This window comes from Vanacampus margaritifer, chromosome 14, assembly GCF_051991255.1.
Source record: "Vanacampus margaritifer isolate UIUO_Vmar chromosome 14, RoL_Vmar_1.0, whole genome shotgun sequence".
Classification (NCBI taxonomy): Eukaryota; Metazoa; Chordata; class Actinopteri; order Syngnathiformes; family Syngnathidae; genus Vanacampus; species Vanacampus margaritifer.
In genome coordinates, this window is record NC_135445.1 from 13,162,132 (window position 1) to 13,175,285 (window position 13,154).

The 13,154-nt window shown below is 39.6% G+C and overlaps 1 protein-coding gene across 5 annotated transcripts; it reads left to right on the top strand.

Moving 5' to 3' along the window:
• Window positions 1-1,254: 1,254 nt before the first annotated feature.
• On the top strand, window positions 1,255-11,284 carry LOC144034161 (phosphatidylinositol 4,5-bisphosphate 5-phosphatase A-like). 5 transcript variants are annotated; one of them, XM_077542730.1, is made up of 10 exons: window positions 1,255-1,721; window positions 5,926-6,042; window positions 7,708-7,883; window positions 7,980-8,091; window positions 8,183-8,292; window positions 8,376-8,586; window positions 9,626-9,763; window positions 9,836-9,901; window positions 9,983-10,087; window positions 11,029-11,284. In XM_077542730.1, the coding sequence occupies exons 2-10, from the start codon at window positions 5,941-5,943 to the stop codon at window positions 11,131-11,133; spliced, it is 1,125 nt and encodes a 374-aa protein (XP_077398856.1). In that variant the 5' UTR covers window positions 1,255-1,721; window positions 5,926-5,940; the 3' UTR covers window positions 11,134-11,284. The 5 variants fall into 5 exon arrangements, with proteins under 5 accessions (XP_077398856.1, XP_077398854.1, XP_077398858.1 ...); XM_077542732.1 differs by lacking the exon at window positions 1,255-1,721 and having other exon boundaries at window positions 7,680-7,883; XM_077542731.1 differs by lacking the exon at window positions 1,255-1,721 and having other exon boundaries at window positions 5,943-6,429.
• Window positions 11,285-13,154: the final 1,870 nt, after the last annotated feature.

Consider the following 13,154-nt stretch of genomic DNA (forward strand, 5'->3'; position numbering starts at 1 on the left):
AAAGCGAATCCGATTAAGGTATGCGAGTTGGGTGTGTCAGTGTCACCTGGAGCTCATTGTCGTCTCAGTGCGCCATTTTATGTCGAATCACCCGCGAAACTATGTGTTGGCGTTGACGTAGGAAGCCCGTCTCGCGACGCTCCGGACGTAGCAACGCGCGTTCCGAGGGTTCTGAACCAACGCGTAACCAACACATGCACATCACTAGTAAACAGTGCCTCAGAGCTGTTGCTGCTTCCTGTCACGAGGTGGGGATAAGGCATGAGAATTTATTTACCTGTATATAGAAATGTAGTCGACGTAGTAGTGGTAAAAGAAGAAACCGAACAATGAACATCATGGACAAGTATTTAGTTATTAAATGCAAACAATAATAAAATCACTTTATTTGCTGATTTTTAAATGAACCCGCGGGCTGAAATAAACAGCGCCCCCTGTTGGCCAACCGGGAAATTTCCCATATTATTTCTCGCATTATGTCTTGTGACTGGGCCTGGTCTGGAGACATAATACCCATAGTGGAGATGGAGTCAAGTTTAACAAACAGAGGGTGAGCTAAAAGGAACTTTACGTTGTTGTTTATATAACGAAAACAGTGGTGGTTTGGCCCACATCGTATCTCAGCGCATCAAAAGATAAGATTAAAAAACACACAAAAGTGGTCAGAGACAGGATATGAGAGGCCAGCATTGACACCTTTTGTAAAAAAAAAAGGTCCAATGTGTTGCCGTAGGAATGAGTGGTACACATGACATGTTGGATAAAATCTGGACTAAAAAGAGAATCTAAGAATTCCATTGCTTTGGAGTGTTCACTAGTTCAACATTCAGGGTCGTCACCATCACACATCATTGGTGCGTGTAGACGTAAATTTGTCCAAATATCTGTGTTTCAATCTGTCTAGTGTTTAGTAACCATTAAAACTGAAATAACTTTATATTTCCGGTAAACCCCTCAATATTTTTTATGTATATAACTCCATTCAAAAATATTCCACACTCTTATTTTGTAGCACATCGCCAGATGTAGAGAAATGAACGTGATACACTGCACTGATGAACAATGTTGTTAGAAGATGTGGAGTTTACAACAACACTGTACAGGGACTAAACATGTTTCTTATTCGTCCAAATGCAAACATTTAATAATAATAAAAAAAAATCTCCAAATGAACATAGACTCAAACATTTACAGTATTTAAGTTATGCCCCCCAACCCGGCTACGTGACACGAGATTGGTCCAATTGGTGTTGCCGTAGAATAGATTTCACGTGACCAATACTCCATTCCAGGCTGCTTTTACACAGCCACACGCGGTTCACTATAATTCATAATTATTATTTCTGAATTCGTACTATACGAACTTACACATCGACACTGTGCGTCCGTCACTACTCTATCGAAGCCAAACTGCTCCATTTTGTGTCTGGTTACATTCGTATCACACAGTTTTTGTCAAAATCTTTCGGCCTTGTTTAGCTTAGCTTATTTTAGCTTAGCTTGCTAGCCACCGAAAAAAGGAGACGCGTTTGTTATCGACATATTGGCTCAACAGATGTCGAATGTGACTGAAAAGTGTCGTGAATATCGTGTGAAAATGTTCGCAATAACTAAAGTCAAGTACAAAGAGGAGCTTTGTGGCGCACAAGAAGAGAATGAGCGACTACGTCAACTGATGGACACTTTTTGCAAGCAGCCTCGAGTTGTGTTGAACAGAGCAGGTTTGTCACTTATTTAATCAATACTTTTCAACAATATGTCTATTTTGAAAGGCTCCTTCATCTGGGCACTTAACTTTACAGTTGTACTCAAGTCGCTTTGGTACATGACTCAGATAAGAATAGGTGCTCCTATTTTTGATGGTAAATGTTATAAGAATTATATAAGACAGCAGGTTTATTCTTTATTTTTGATTCGTTGACATACCAACAACTAGAATGGAGGATGGAAGCCTAGTAGATAATTTGGTATTGTAAACAGAAGTGACTAGTTGGACCATTGTTTGTAACTAAATAAAAAACAAAAAACTTTTTTTTTTCTTAGCATAGAATTACCTAATATATTACATATAGACACACATTTATGCTAATGGCACATTGACACTAAGCCCATTACAATGATTAAAAATAAAATAATTTAGGGCTGTTCGGTGGAATGGCCTATTTAGGTTTGACATGCACTTACTGTTGGCTAAATTGATTTATCCCCCCTGGCTTTATTTGTTCTGCTTTGTTGCCCCCTAGAGGTAAATAATTAAAAGTTGGTCAACTCCTCGAGGATGTTGTACAGCTGATGCAGATGCATGCATTTGTTGGCTTTTTGTCAATAAATGCCAGATTTCACAACTTGAAATATTTTCTATCTTTACGTGCGGAACAATCAGTGTTACAGGGGTTACAGAGTAACTTTGAGTGATTTCTGGAACAAAATAAAGATACGTAACATTTGCCAGCTTTGTTACTCTCACTCAGGTGGCCCATGTGATAATCTTAAATATAAAACACATAACGTCACAATAAACGGTCTTTACCAAACCATGTGTAACTTGTGTCCCGCAGACGTCAGTGAAAAATATCTTTGTCCTGAGCGGCAGGAGCCAGAATTCCCTGGCGTGAAAGAGGAGGAGGACTTTGAGCCTCTTCAAGTTAAAGAAGAGGACCAGCCACAGCCTCCCAACATACAAAAAGAGGAGCGGCTGCCACCATACATTAAAACGGAGGAGCATTTCACAGAGTTGCCCGTGACTGGTGTCAATTTGAAGAGTGAAGATGAATGTCAATATGAAGAGAACAAAGGGGCGGAGTCTCCAAGCAGCAGCTCAAAACAACAAACAACAACAAAAGATGACGAGGACCACTGTGGAGGATCACAAGCAGACAGCCTGTTAGCTCGAATGTCAGATGGTGAAGACGCGTCACACTCTCCTCAAACCGATGACTATGAACAGTCTGACGGTGATGTGACATGTCACACTGACAGCAAACGTTGGAAATGTTCTCAGTGTGAAAAAACTTTTGGCTACCAGTATCTATTGAGAAGACATATGATCAGCCACACTGGAGAAAACCCTTTTGCCTGCTCAGTTTGTGGTCAAAAATTTGCTCATAGTGCACAGTTAAAAATACACACAAGAACCCACACTGGAGAGAAGCCTTTTGCCTGCTCAGTTTGTGGTCAACATTTTACTCGGAAGGGAAGCTTAAAAAGGCACACAAAAACCCACACTGGAGAGAAGCCTTTTGCCTGCTCAGTTTGTGGTAAAAAATTTGCTCACAAGGGATATTTAAAAATACACACAAAAACCCACACTGTAGAGAAGCCTTTTACCTGTTCATTTTGTGGTCAAAAATTTGCTCGGAAGGAAACCTTAAAAAGGCACACAAAAACCCACAAGGGAGAGAAGCCTTTTGCCTGCTCAGTTTGTGGCAAAAATTTTGCTGTGAATGAAAGCTTAAAAATACACACGAGAACACACACTGGAGAGAAGCCTTTTGCCTGCTCAGTTTGTGGTAAACAATTTGCTGACAAGGGATATTTAAAATACCACACAAAAACCCACAATGGAGAGAAGCCTTTTGCCTGCTCAGTTTGTGGTCAAAATTTTGCTCACAAGGTAATCTTAAAAATGCACACAAGAACCCACACTGGAGAGAAGCCTTTTGCCTGCTCAGTTTGTGGTAAACAATTTGTTCACAAGGGATATTTAAAATACCACACAAGAACACACACTGGAGAAAAGCCTTTTGCCTGCTCAGTTTGTGGTCAAAATTTTGCTCAGAAGGGAAGCTTAAAAAGGCACACAAGAACCCACACTGGAGAGAAGCCTTTTGCCTGCTCAGTTTGTGGCAAAAAATTTGCTGTGAATGAAAGCTTAAAAATACACACAAAAACCCACACTGGAGAGAAGCCTTTTGCCTGCTCAGTTTGTGGTAAACAATTTGTTCATAAGGGGCATTTAAAAGACCACACAAGAACACACACTGGAGAAAAGCCTTTTGCCTGCTCAGTTTGTGGTCAAAATTTTGCTGACAAGGGAAGCTTAAAAAGGCACACAAGAACCCACACTGGAGAGAAGCCTTTTGCCTGCTCAGTTTGTGGCAAAAAATTTGCTGTGAATGAAAGCTTAAAAAGACACACAAGAACCCACACTGGTGAGAAACCTTTTACCTGTGCCGTTTGTTGTCAAAAATTTGCTCAGAGGGAACACTTAAAAATGCACATAAGAACCCACACTGGAGAGATGCCTTTTACCTGCTCAGTTTGTTGTCAAAGATTCCCATGTGAGGCTAAAGCTAAGACGCACAAGTGTGCTGGTGAGAATAGCAGAGATGAATGATGGTGCAAAGATCATTTCTACCGCTGAATGAACGACTGATCTGTGTACCTGTATTGTGTGTTGTATGTGTCTGACTTAACCCTATTTGAAATTGATTTTGTATATAAAATGTTACATCAACCTGACAAGGGGCTGCAGATTTAAACTATCTGGCATGTTTACCGGTAATTGTCCATTAATATGCATTGTGGCTTATATAATTTTTAAATTACATTTTCCATGTTTAATATTAAAGGTAATTACAATGACAGTGATTTTAAATCTACAATTTTGTGATCTATTTGTATTCGTAAATACTTTCTTATAATTATTGTGTGTGCCAAAACATTGTATATAGTTTGTCCTTTTTTGTTACATTTACACTAGTATGACTCACTCTGTAAATATAATAAAAAAAATAAAAAGATGTAATCCATTATTACTGAAATAATTTTCTCTTTTTTGGTAAACCCCTTAATAATTTTAAATTATGTACGTATATCCATCCGTTATAATCTTTAAAAAATTAATTTAAAATAAATAATGACATACAAAGTGGAACAGAAGGGAGACAACGGTCCATTAAAAAGTATTACAGTGCATACCATAATATGGACTGAAGGTCTATGTGATTATGATAATTATGATGCCGGGTGGTAAATACAAGAGTTTACAACAACACTGTACATGAACTAAACATGCTAAAAGCAGTTTTTTTATTTTTGTTTATTTTTTTATTTTGTATGTGGGTGAGTATGTGTATGTGTGTGCATGTGTGAGTGTGTACTCATTAGTTCACCTAAAACCTATTAAAAATCCCATACCGTTCACCTAAACCGAATACTTCAGAATCCAGCTAGAGTCGTGAGGTTGTCAGGAGACCCGAGGAAGGGAGGGGAGCCGTCGACCCCTGCCAGAACAGAGCAAGCGCAACACCTCAGAGCCCCCCAGGCCGCGGCAGCGCCAAAGGACGACCCCCGGGCCCCGCAGGAGCGCCCCCCACCCCAACACGGCCCGCACCCCCAACCCAACGCAGCAGGACGGGGCACTGCAGGCCCGCCAGGCACCCCACCGGTCCACAGCTCCCGCTCCCGCCATGACCCCCCATCCACCCCAACCCAGCCCCAGCGACAACAAATATAAAACTATAATATTGTGGTTTCATTTTTTATTATTAAAAAATCATACTATTAAAAAAATAATAATAATAATAATTAATTCTTTAAAAATGTAATAAAATTAATTCCATTGTTAAACCCCAAATTATTATTTTTTTTAAATTTACAATAATATGTTTTACGCGGCTCTACTAGTCTAAACATGGTATTGTTATTAAAATTGCATGTGTGGAATATGAATTAAGCAGCAAAATCCACACGTATAGCTATATTAGGGGGACGGCCATTTTACCACTTGCTATTGACTGAGTGTGGCAAAATGGCCGCCCCCTGAGATCGTTAAAAGGGGTGGAATTTGCAGCTTAATTACTATAAAGAAATTTTTTGACCTGACTCTTGTGTGTCAAAGTGAACAAAGTACTTAAAAAAATCAGTGATGGCCTACTTTTTGTAAACGATTGTTTTAATTAGTGTTACTGTTTTTGACTCTAGGTGGCGTCCCAGCGGATGCAGGGCGTGCTGCTGCTAGTCTTCTCCAAATTCATCCATCTTCCGTTCCTCCGAGGCGTGCAGACGCAGAGCACTCGTACAGGACTCGGCGGATGTTGGGTACGTGCCACGCTGCTCTTCAATTTATGACCTTGCACAATTTGCTATGGCGTGATAACGTCAGTACGGTGCAACGAGCACGTCAAGCAGGCTTTGAAAGGTGAAGCACGCCAGCAGGTGTTTTGCACGTGAGTGTGGATATGTCAGAGTGTGACCTTCCTCACAGTGTTGATGTCGGCGTCACACCAGTGTGATGCTGCAGTCTCCTTCTTTTTGAGGTCAGTGCTGCAGCAGGCGTCTGGCTTGCTGCTTTGAAAATAAGAGCGCTCAAAGGGCACATACCTCCGCCAAGGCTTTCGCATGCAATGAATTGTGAATATGACATCCTTTCTTATTCTTATTCCTGAAGTCTGCATTTCTCTTTTTTTGGCAAAACCGTCTGGTCAGGTAGGCAAACTTTTGTGTCTAAGGCCCATATTTGATTAAATTATTTATACTGTGTAATACAAATAATAATCCATTCATCCATTTTCTTAATTGCTTATTCCTCAAAAGGGTCGCAGGTGTGCTGAAGCCTATCCCAGCTGGCTTCGGGCAGTAGGCGGGTTACACCCTGAACTGGTTGTCAGCCAATCGCAGGGCATAATAATAATAATAATAATAATAATAATAATAATAATAATAAATAAGTTAAATTAAAACAATAAATGATAATAGCACACACACACACACACACACACACACATATATATGATATATATGATATATATATGATATGATGATTTTTGTAGCTGAGGTAAACAAAAGAAAAAGAAAAAAATTGTTCTGTAAAACATTTGAATTATTTTGTTTTAATGATAAGATAATAATTAATTATTATGATTTTTGTAATTATTTATAATTTATTTCCGTACAATTTATTAATTAATTACTTAAATACACATTTTGTGTATTTGCACAACTTTTATTATACTACTTATTTACTGAATTATTGATCATAAATCAATCCAGACATTATAGAAAATGAATAACATAAAAAACTATAAATAAATCTTAATTAAAGTTTTTTTTTTGTCTAAATGAATAGCAACCCCCCCTCCCCCCAAAAAAAATTTACAATAAGAAAAATTACACTATCATATTGTACTTTCTGTAGTAACCTAATTAAATAGAATGTCAATAACTGAACAGTCTTTGCCACATTTTGTTTCAATTCAAACGACAATATGCTGCTCCTTCTGATGTGTGCACTTTGACCCCATGGGGGCAGTATTATACAAACATTACAGAAGATGGTCACGAGTTACTGCTCTGTAAACTGCAATGATATTGTTCTGCGCAAAAGATAATGAATTTATGTCAATGAGTATTGTTACATTATCTTGGGTTTAATAACGCAGATATATGGTTGTTTTAAATACAGTAAACAACGTGCAATTCCCTTTGTTTTATGTTAAGCTTTACATTAAACTTCAACTAGGAGTGGCGCTACCATAAAATGCTCCTAGATCAGAATTTTGTTCTCAAGTCAAAGCAAAATTGGTCGAATGATGGCTCATGTCTCAAAAGACTTTCCTGAACACTTAAAGACAAAAACATGTTCATTAACAGATGGAGGCAGCAGTTAATGCTTGTCCCTTAAAAAAAAAAGTCAATGAATTTATGAGGATGTGTTGGTGCTTTTCATACTATTCCAGACGTTGCTGCTCTGTGCACTCCCTGCAGGGTAACAAAGGTGGCGTGAGTGCAAGGATGAGCGTGTTTGGACACCCCGTGTGCTTCCTCAACTGTCATCTACCCGCTCACATGAGGAACCTGGAGCAGAGGATGGAGGACTTTGAGAGCATCCTGCAGCAGCAGCAGTTTGAAGGCGGGGCTGCCACCGGCGTGCTGGATCACGAGTGGGTGGATTTTGTTAAAAAAAATAATTTCAAAAACACACGAGAAAACAACTGAAAATGTTTGAATACTGTAAGGAATATTTTCTGTTTTTTTAGCGTCGTGTTTTGGTTCGGCGATTTAAATTTCCGAATTGAGGACTATGACATCCATGTGGTGAAGTGTGCGATTGACAGCAATAAGCTTCCTCTACTGTGGGAGCGAGATCAGGTGAGGATCTTCATCATCATCAGTTCTTTATGTGGAGCAATATTGTGTATATGACCTGGTATGAGCTTTATCTTTTGTTTTTTTGACTCAGCTCAACATGGCTAAAAGCACAGAATCCATCCTGGAAGGCTTCTTGGAGGGTCCACTGAAATTCCCGCCTACATATAAGTTTGATGTGGGCACACACACCTATGACACAAGGTCTGCCCTTCATCAATCGGATGGATCAGAATCTTACCCTTTCATCTAACCGCCATTTTTTTATGTTTCCACATGTGGTTCAGCGCTAAAAAGAGGAAGCCTGCGTGGACCGATCGTATCCTCTGGCGCCTCCGCCGCACCGGCTCCCCCGTTCCTACCCACAATGCAGCACTTCAGAGGGGTCTGACCTCCTGGCTGGGTGGTGCCACCAAAGTGACGCAGCACACTTATGAGAGCCACATGGGATTCACCGTCAGTGATCACAAGCCTGTGTCGGCCATGTTTTCCCTGCATGTGAGTGAATATGTCACCTATTTGCTATGATGTTTTTGTTTATTAAAATTTGATTGCTTTATGAATTAAATTTCAGTATTAGGAGTAGTACATACATTCGCATTTATTATTTTTTTAGCTGTTCATGTGCAGTAATTTTTTTTCCCAAATTATTACTACACTATTATTATTACACTTAGGCCTATAGCACTTCTGTGTTTTAAAGTTAGTCATGATGGTTGTACTTCGAGATCTGTTTTTTTTCTTCTAAAGTCAGAATTTTCCAAGACTAACATAGGGAGAATGAAGCGGTAATTTCATGAGGACAAAGTCAGAATTTAATGATTAAGTTGTAGCTTTATGACAATAAATCTACAACTTAATCAGTAAAGGTGTAATGTAAGAGAAAAAATATAAAAAAAATAAAGTTGTAATGTCAGAAAAGAAAAAATGTAAAAATAAAAAAAAAAGTGAAAAAGTGTAATTAATGAGAATAAAGTTGGAACTTGCCGTAAATAAAGTTGAAATATCAGGAGCAAATTAGCCACAGAAAACAAAAAAAAAGAAGAAAAAAAGTCGCAATTTACAAGAAAAAAGGCGTGCCTTTACGAGAATATTGTGAAATATTAGGATGAAAGTTTGAATTCCAGAAGTTGTAAAACTATGAGGAAAAAATATGATTACCAGTATTACTAATATTTTATCATTACAGTACAGTATTGTAATATTACTCTTTTTCTTTTTAATAGGGATGTTCATACCACTTTTTTTTAGACCTTTCGAGTACAAGTACTCAAATCTTGATTAGCCACTTATACCAAGTATTATGGTACTAATAGTACTTTAGATAATAACCCGAAATGGGATTTCGACCCATTCATTCCTATGGGGGATTTCGATCCATTCATTCCTATGGGGGATTTCGACCCATTCATTCCTATGGGGGATTTTGATCCATTCATTCCTATGGAGGATTTCGGAAAAAAAAGTTGTTGTTTTTTAATGGTTTTGTTTACTTAATGTTGCAGCTTTATTTATGAATTTTTCTTCTGTGTGGTAGTTCCCATTCCGGGTGGACATGCCTCTGGTGGAGTTGCAGGCCAACAAAGAATGGTTCAAAGTCTCCGATGCCACAGTTAAGTTCACATTTGTGTCCAATTATCATCGCAGCTCATGGGACTGGGTAGCAATATACAAGGTAAGAAGCTTTGTTCTGTACTTCCATTTGATTGCCTGTGTTGTCACCTAACAACATTTACATCTGTCACAGGTTGGATTCAGACACCACAAAGATTACCAAGCGTATGTGTGGGCCAAGGCGGAACATTCAGGGCAGGTGGGTCGCATATTAATTTTCATAATAATTTCCATAATAATTTTCATGGATTTAGGGATCATGTCTGTCCCCACTTTCCAGGTGTCTTTTTCAGAGGAGGACTTTGCAAGAGAGGATTGTGAATACATCCTTGGCTTCTACAGTCATAATATGAACAGCATTGTTGGATTGTCAACAAACATCCAGGTATAGTGTTTTACTATTACACCAATTAATGCCCTTTCTAAAAAGGATCCACGACTGTAATGACAAGTTTGCTCTATATTATTTATTTGGTTGTTACTAACATAACTAGGAGATTCATTTTTCAAAAATCATTTCCAGTTATTTTATTTGGACGTACGCCGCCATTGTTATTTACGTCGCAACGCATTCAGTGCGTAGTGGTTTAGTGAATGGCGCCGGAAAGCAAATTAATTCTCCGTAGCGTTCCTAAAGGGTCTGGTGAATGACGAGAGCACGGCGTGGAGGATGGTGACTCTCCCAATCACGTAGTGTTTCTTTAGGAACGATACGGAGGCTTACCTTGCTTTCTTTATAGACGTTTCACATTGCTCGGCAGCGACAGGCCGCCATTATACGTCACTACGCACTGAATGCATTGCGACGTAAATAACAATGTCCAAATAAAGTTTCTACAAAACGTATTAACCCCTGGGCGTTATTTGTCCATTTTCTGGCATTTTTATGCTTTTCTGTTTTTCATCAAAGAAAAAGCATTTGAAAAAAATACACTAGGGACCTGAAATTTCACCAAGATTGTTAAAACATGTAGAAGTTCAAATTGGCGCCATGCTGTAATTTATAACTATTACCAAACAGGAGGAGGAGATTCACACGAAGTTGTTGTAATAATGCCGGATTTTGGCTCATTGACTTCCATTATAAATGACAGTTTTTGATATGCTATAAACCTGATGTGTTATAATGCATTTTCCGTGATTACTGATGCAATCGCTTTTTTGATGAGTCATAAACATGAAAATAGTTATCTCACTTCAAAGGAAATGCCTTATTTAGGCAAAATTACAAGAGTTTTGTGCTATTCAGAAAAATACCATTGTGAAAAACTGGGCATGCATAAAAAAATTCTATTGTTATGACTTATGACCTTGTTTGAGCCACAGCCCGTCAGCGCACCGTTCGGACAGCTCCGAGATAAGCTCGGAAGACGACAGCACCCTCGTCCTGCTGGCTCCGAACTCCCGCAGCCCGAGTCCCAAACCCATTAAGCATCATCACTGCCGTCACCGGCGCAGCCGCAGCCCCGCCGTGCCGGCTCTCTCGTCCAACCCCCTCCCCTCCCTGCAAGGCCTCAGCCTGTGTCCCCTGCCCAAAGAGACAGGTAGCCGCTCACCGTGTAGCGCCTCTAGAAAGGAACGACTCTTTTCCACCGGCTCTTTGTCGTCCCCGGCCGTCAGCCCGCTCAGTCCCCGGAGCCCTGTGTCTCCGGGCAGTGGGGTTACGGCACCGGAGGCCCTGATTGCCGCCATGTTAGGGGACCATAGGCCTGCTCAGGTGAGCCCCACGGGACTCAAGCAGCTTGGACATGCAGGGAGGAACAAGCCTTCATAGAGGAGATGGATCTGGACTGAATGTAATGCGTGCAACCTTGCAATTCTCTCTTTCCGAAGTGTTTCTCTGGGATTGACATCCCTCTGACAAGTGCTTTTATAGGCTCACGAGCTCCAATGTGTAGAAACACACACATTGAATGTGAGGCCAAATATGCAGGCAAGTCTAAATCAATCAAGTGTATTGATGTGTGTGTTGGAGATGGTGTGTGTGTAGGCCTCTTTGTGTCGAACCAAGTTGTGCATTTGGATTTAGGTTAGCTTCAAATGTAAACATAGTTGTTGGTCGGTTTTCATAACATTAATCAAATTTAACATTTAATTAATTGAATAAGTCAAGTGGTACAGAAGATGGATGGAATTGCAACTTGGAGAGCAAACTATTAGAGTAGGGGTGGGCAAAATTTTTGACCGAATCAAAACGTTCCAACTTTAAATTGTTCCGCTTCTTGTGTATCTAATGAGGTGTCTAAAATGATCAAAATGTCAGTTACACCCTGGATTCTCATGTGTCTCGTGATTAGGTACGCTCCGGATTTTTGTGTGCGGGAGTCCCAAATGGGACGGCCACATTGGCCAAAACATTAGGTACGCCGCAGATTCTCGTGTGTTGCCGTCCCCTTGGGGCAGACATAATGGCCAAAACATTAGGTACACGCTGGATTCTTGTGATTAGGCATCCCCAATGGTCCTCTCGTACCCTAATACATACCACCAAAATTTTCAAAATAAAAACCCAAAATTAAGATTTTTTTTAACCTATTCAAACAGTTCCAACTTTAAATGGTACTTCATTTACATATACAGTATAGCGTTTTTCCACCTTACAAGGCCCTCAAAGCGCTTTACATTTGACTACTCATTGACCTACTGATGACGCAGCATCAGGAGCAGCTGGGGGTTCAGTGTCTTGCTCAAGGATACTTCGACAGGGTCACAATGGCATGGGACTGAACCCACAACCCCCCGGGTTGGTAGATGACCACTCTACCAGTGAGCCACACACAATGTCAAAATTTCAAAAGATTTTTTCCTCTAATTTTAACTTTTTTTTTGACTGATTCTTTTTTTTTTTTCTGGAGAGCTCAGTATTGTTCATTTGACATGTCATCATCATTGCTCTCCTTTTTTTTATATATATATATGCGTGTGTGTGCGTGCGTGCGTGTAAAAAATACCATACCTATTACATACATATTTTTTGACTGATTCAAAAACAATTCCTACTTTAAACTGTTCCACTTATCCCTACCACATTTTTACATTTCAAAATAAAAGCCAATTACAACTTTTTTTCCTCCTATAATTTCTTCTTTTTTTTGGACTGATTCAAACCATTCCATTATTAATATGCTCAGCTCATTGTATAAGGAGGGTTTCTCCATTTTCTTTCCACATGTGAGACATGCCTGTCAGCTGTTGTCCATTGATTTGAATGTAAGTGTGAATGATCGTTTGTCCACATGTGTTGAGTGCAAAGTGTGAAGAGTGTATCAAATGCAAACAAGACATGTGTTGCAAAAAGCGAGCCTATAATCAGCAGTAGACAGAAAACAAACTTGGCACCATCCATTAACGCTGCTTCAATGTCAATTGATGTTCCAAGGAACATGCTGATGGATGGCCTCACAGACCCTTTGTATATACAGTACATCAGTGGTCCTCAACCCTGATCCTCA

Bases quoted from the DNA above. Each gene is read 5' to 3' on its own strand.
- LOC144034161 (XM_077542728.1), top strand. From the start codon at position 1,556: ATGTCGAATGTGACTGAAAAGTGTCGTGAATATCGTGTGAAAATGTTC. The intron at 1,722-2,558 runs GTTTGTCACTTA...TGTGTCCCGCAG, and splicing joins AGTTGTGTTGAACAGAGCAG to ACGTCAGTGAAAAATATCTT.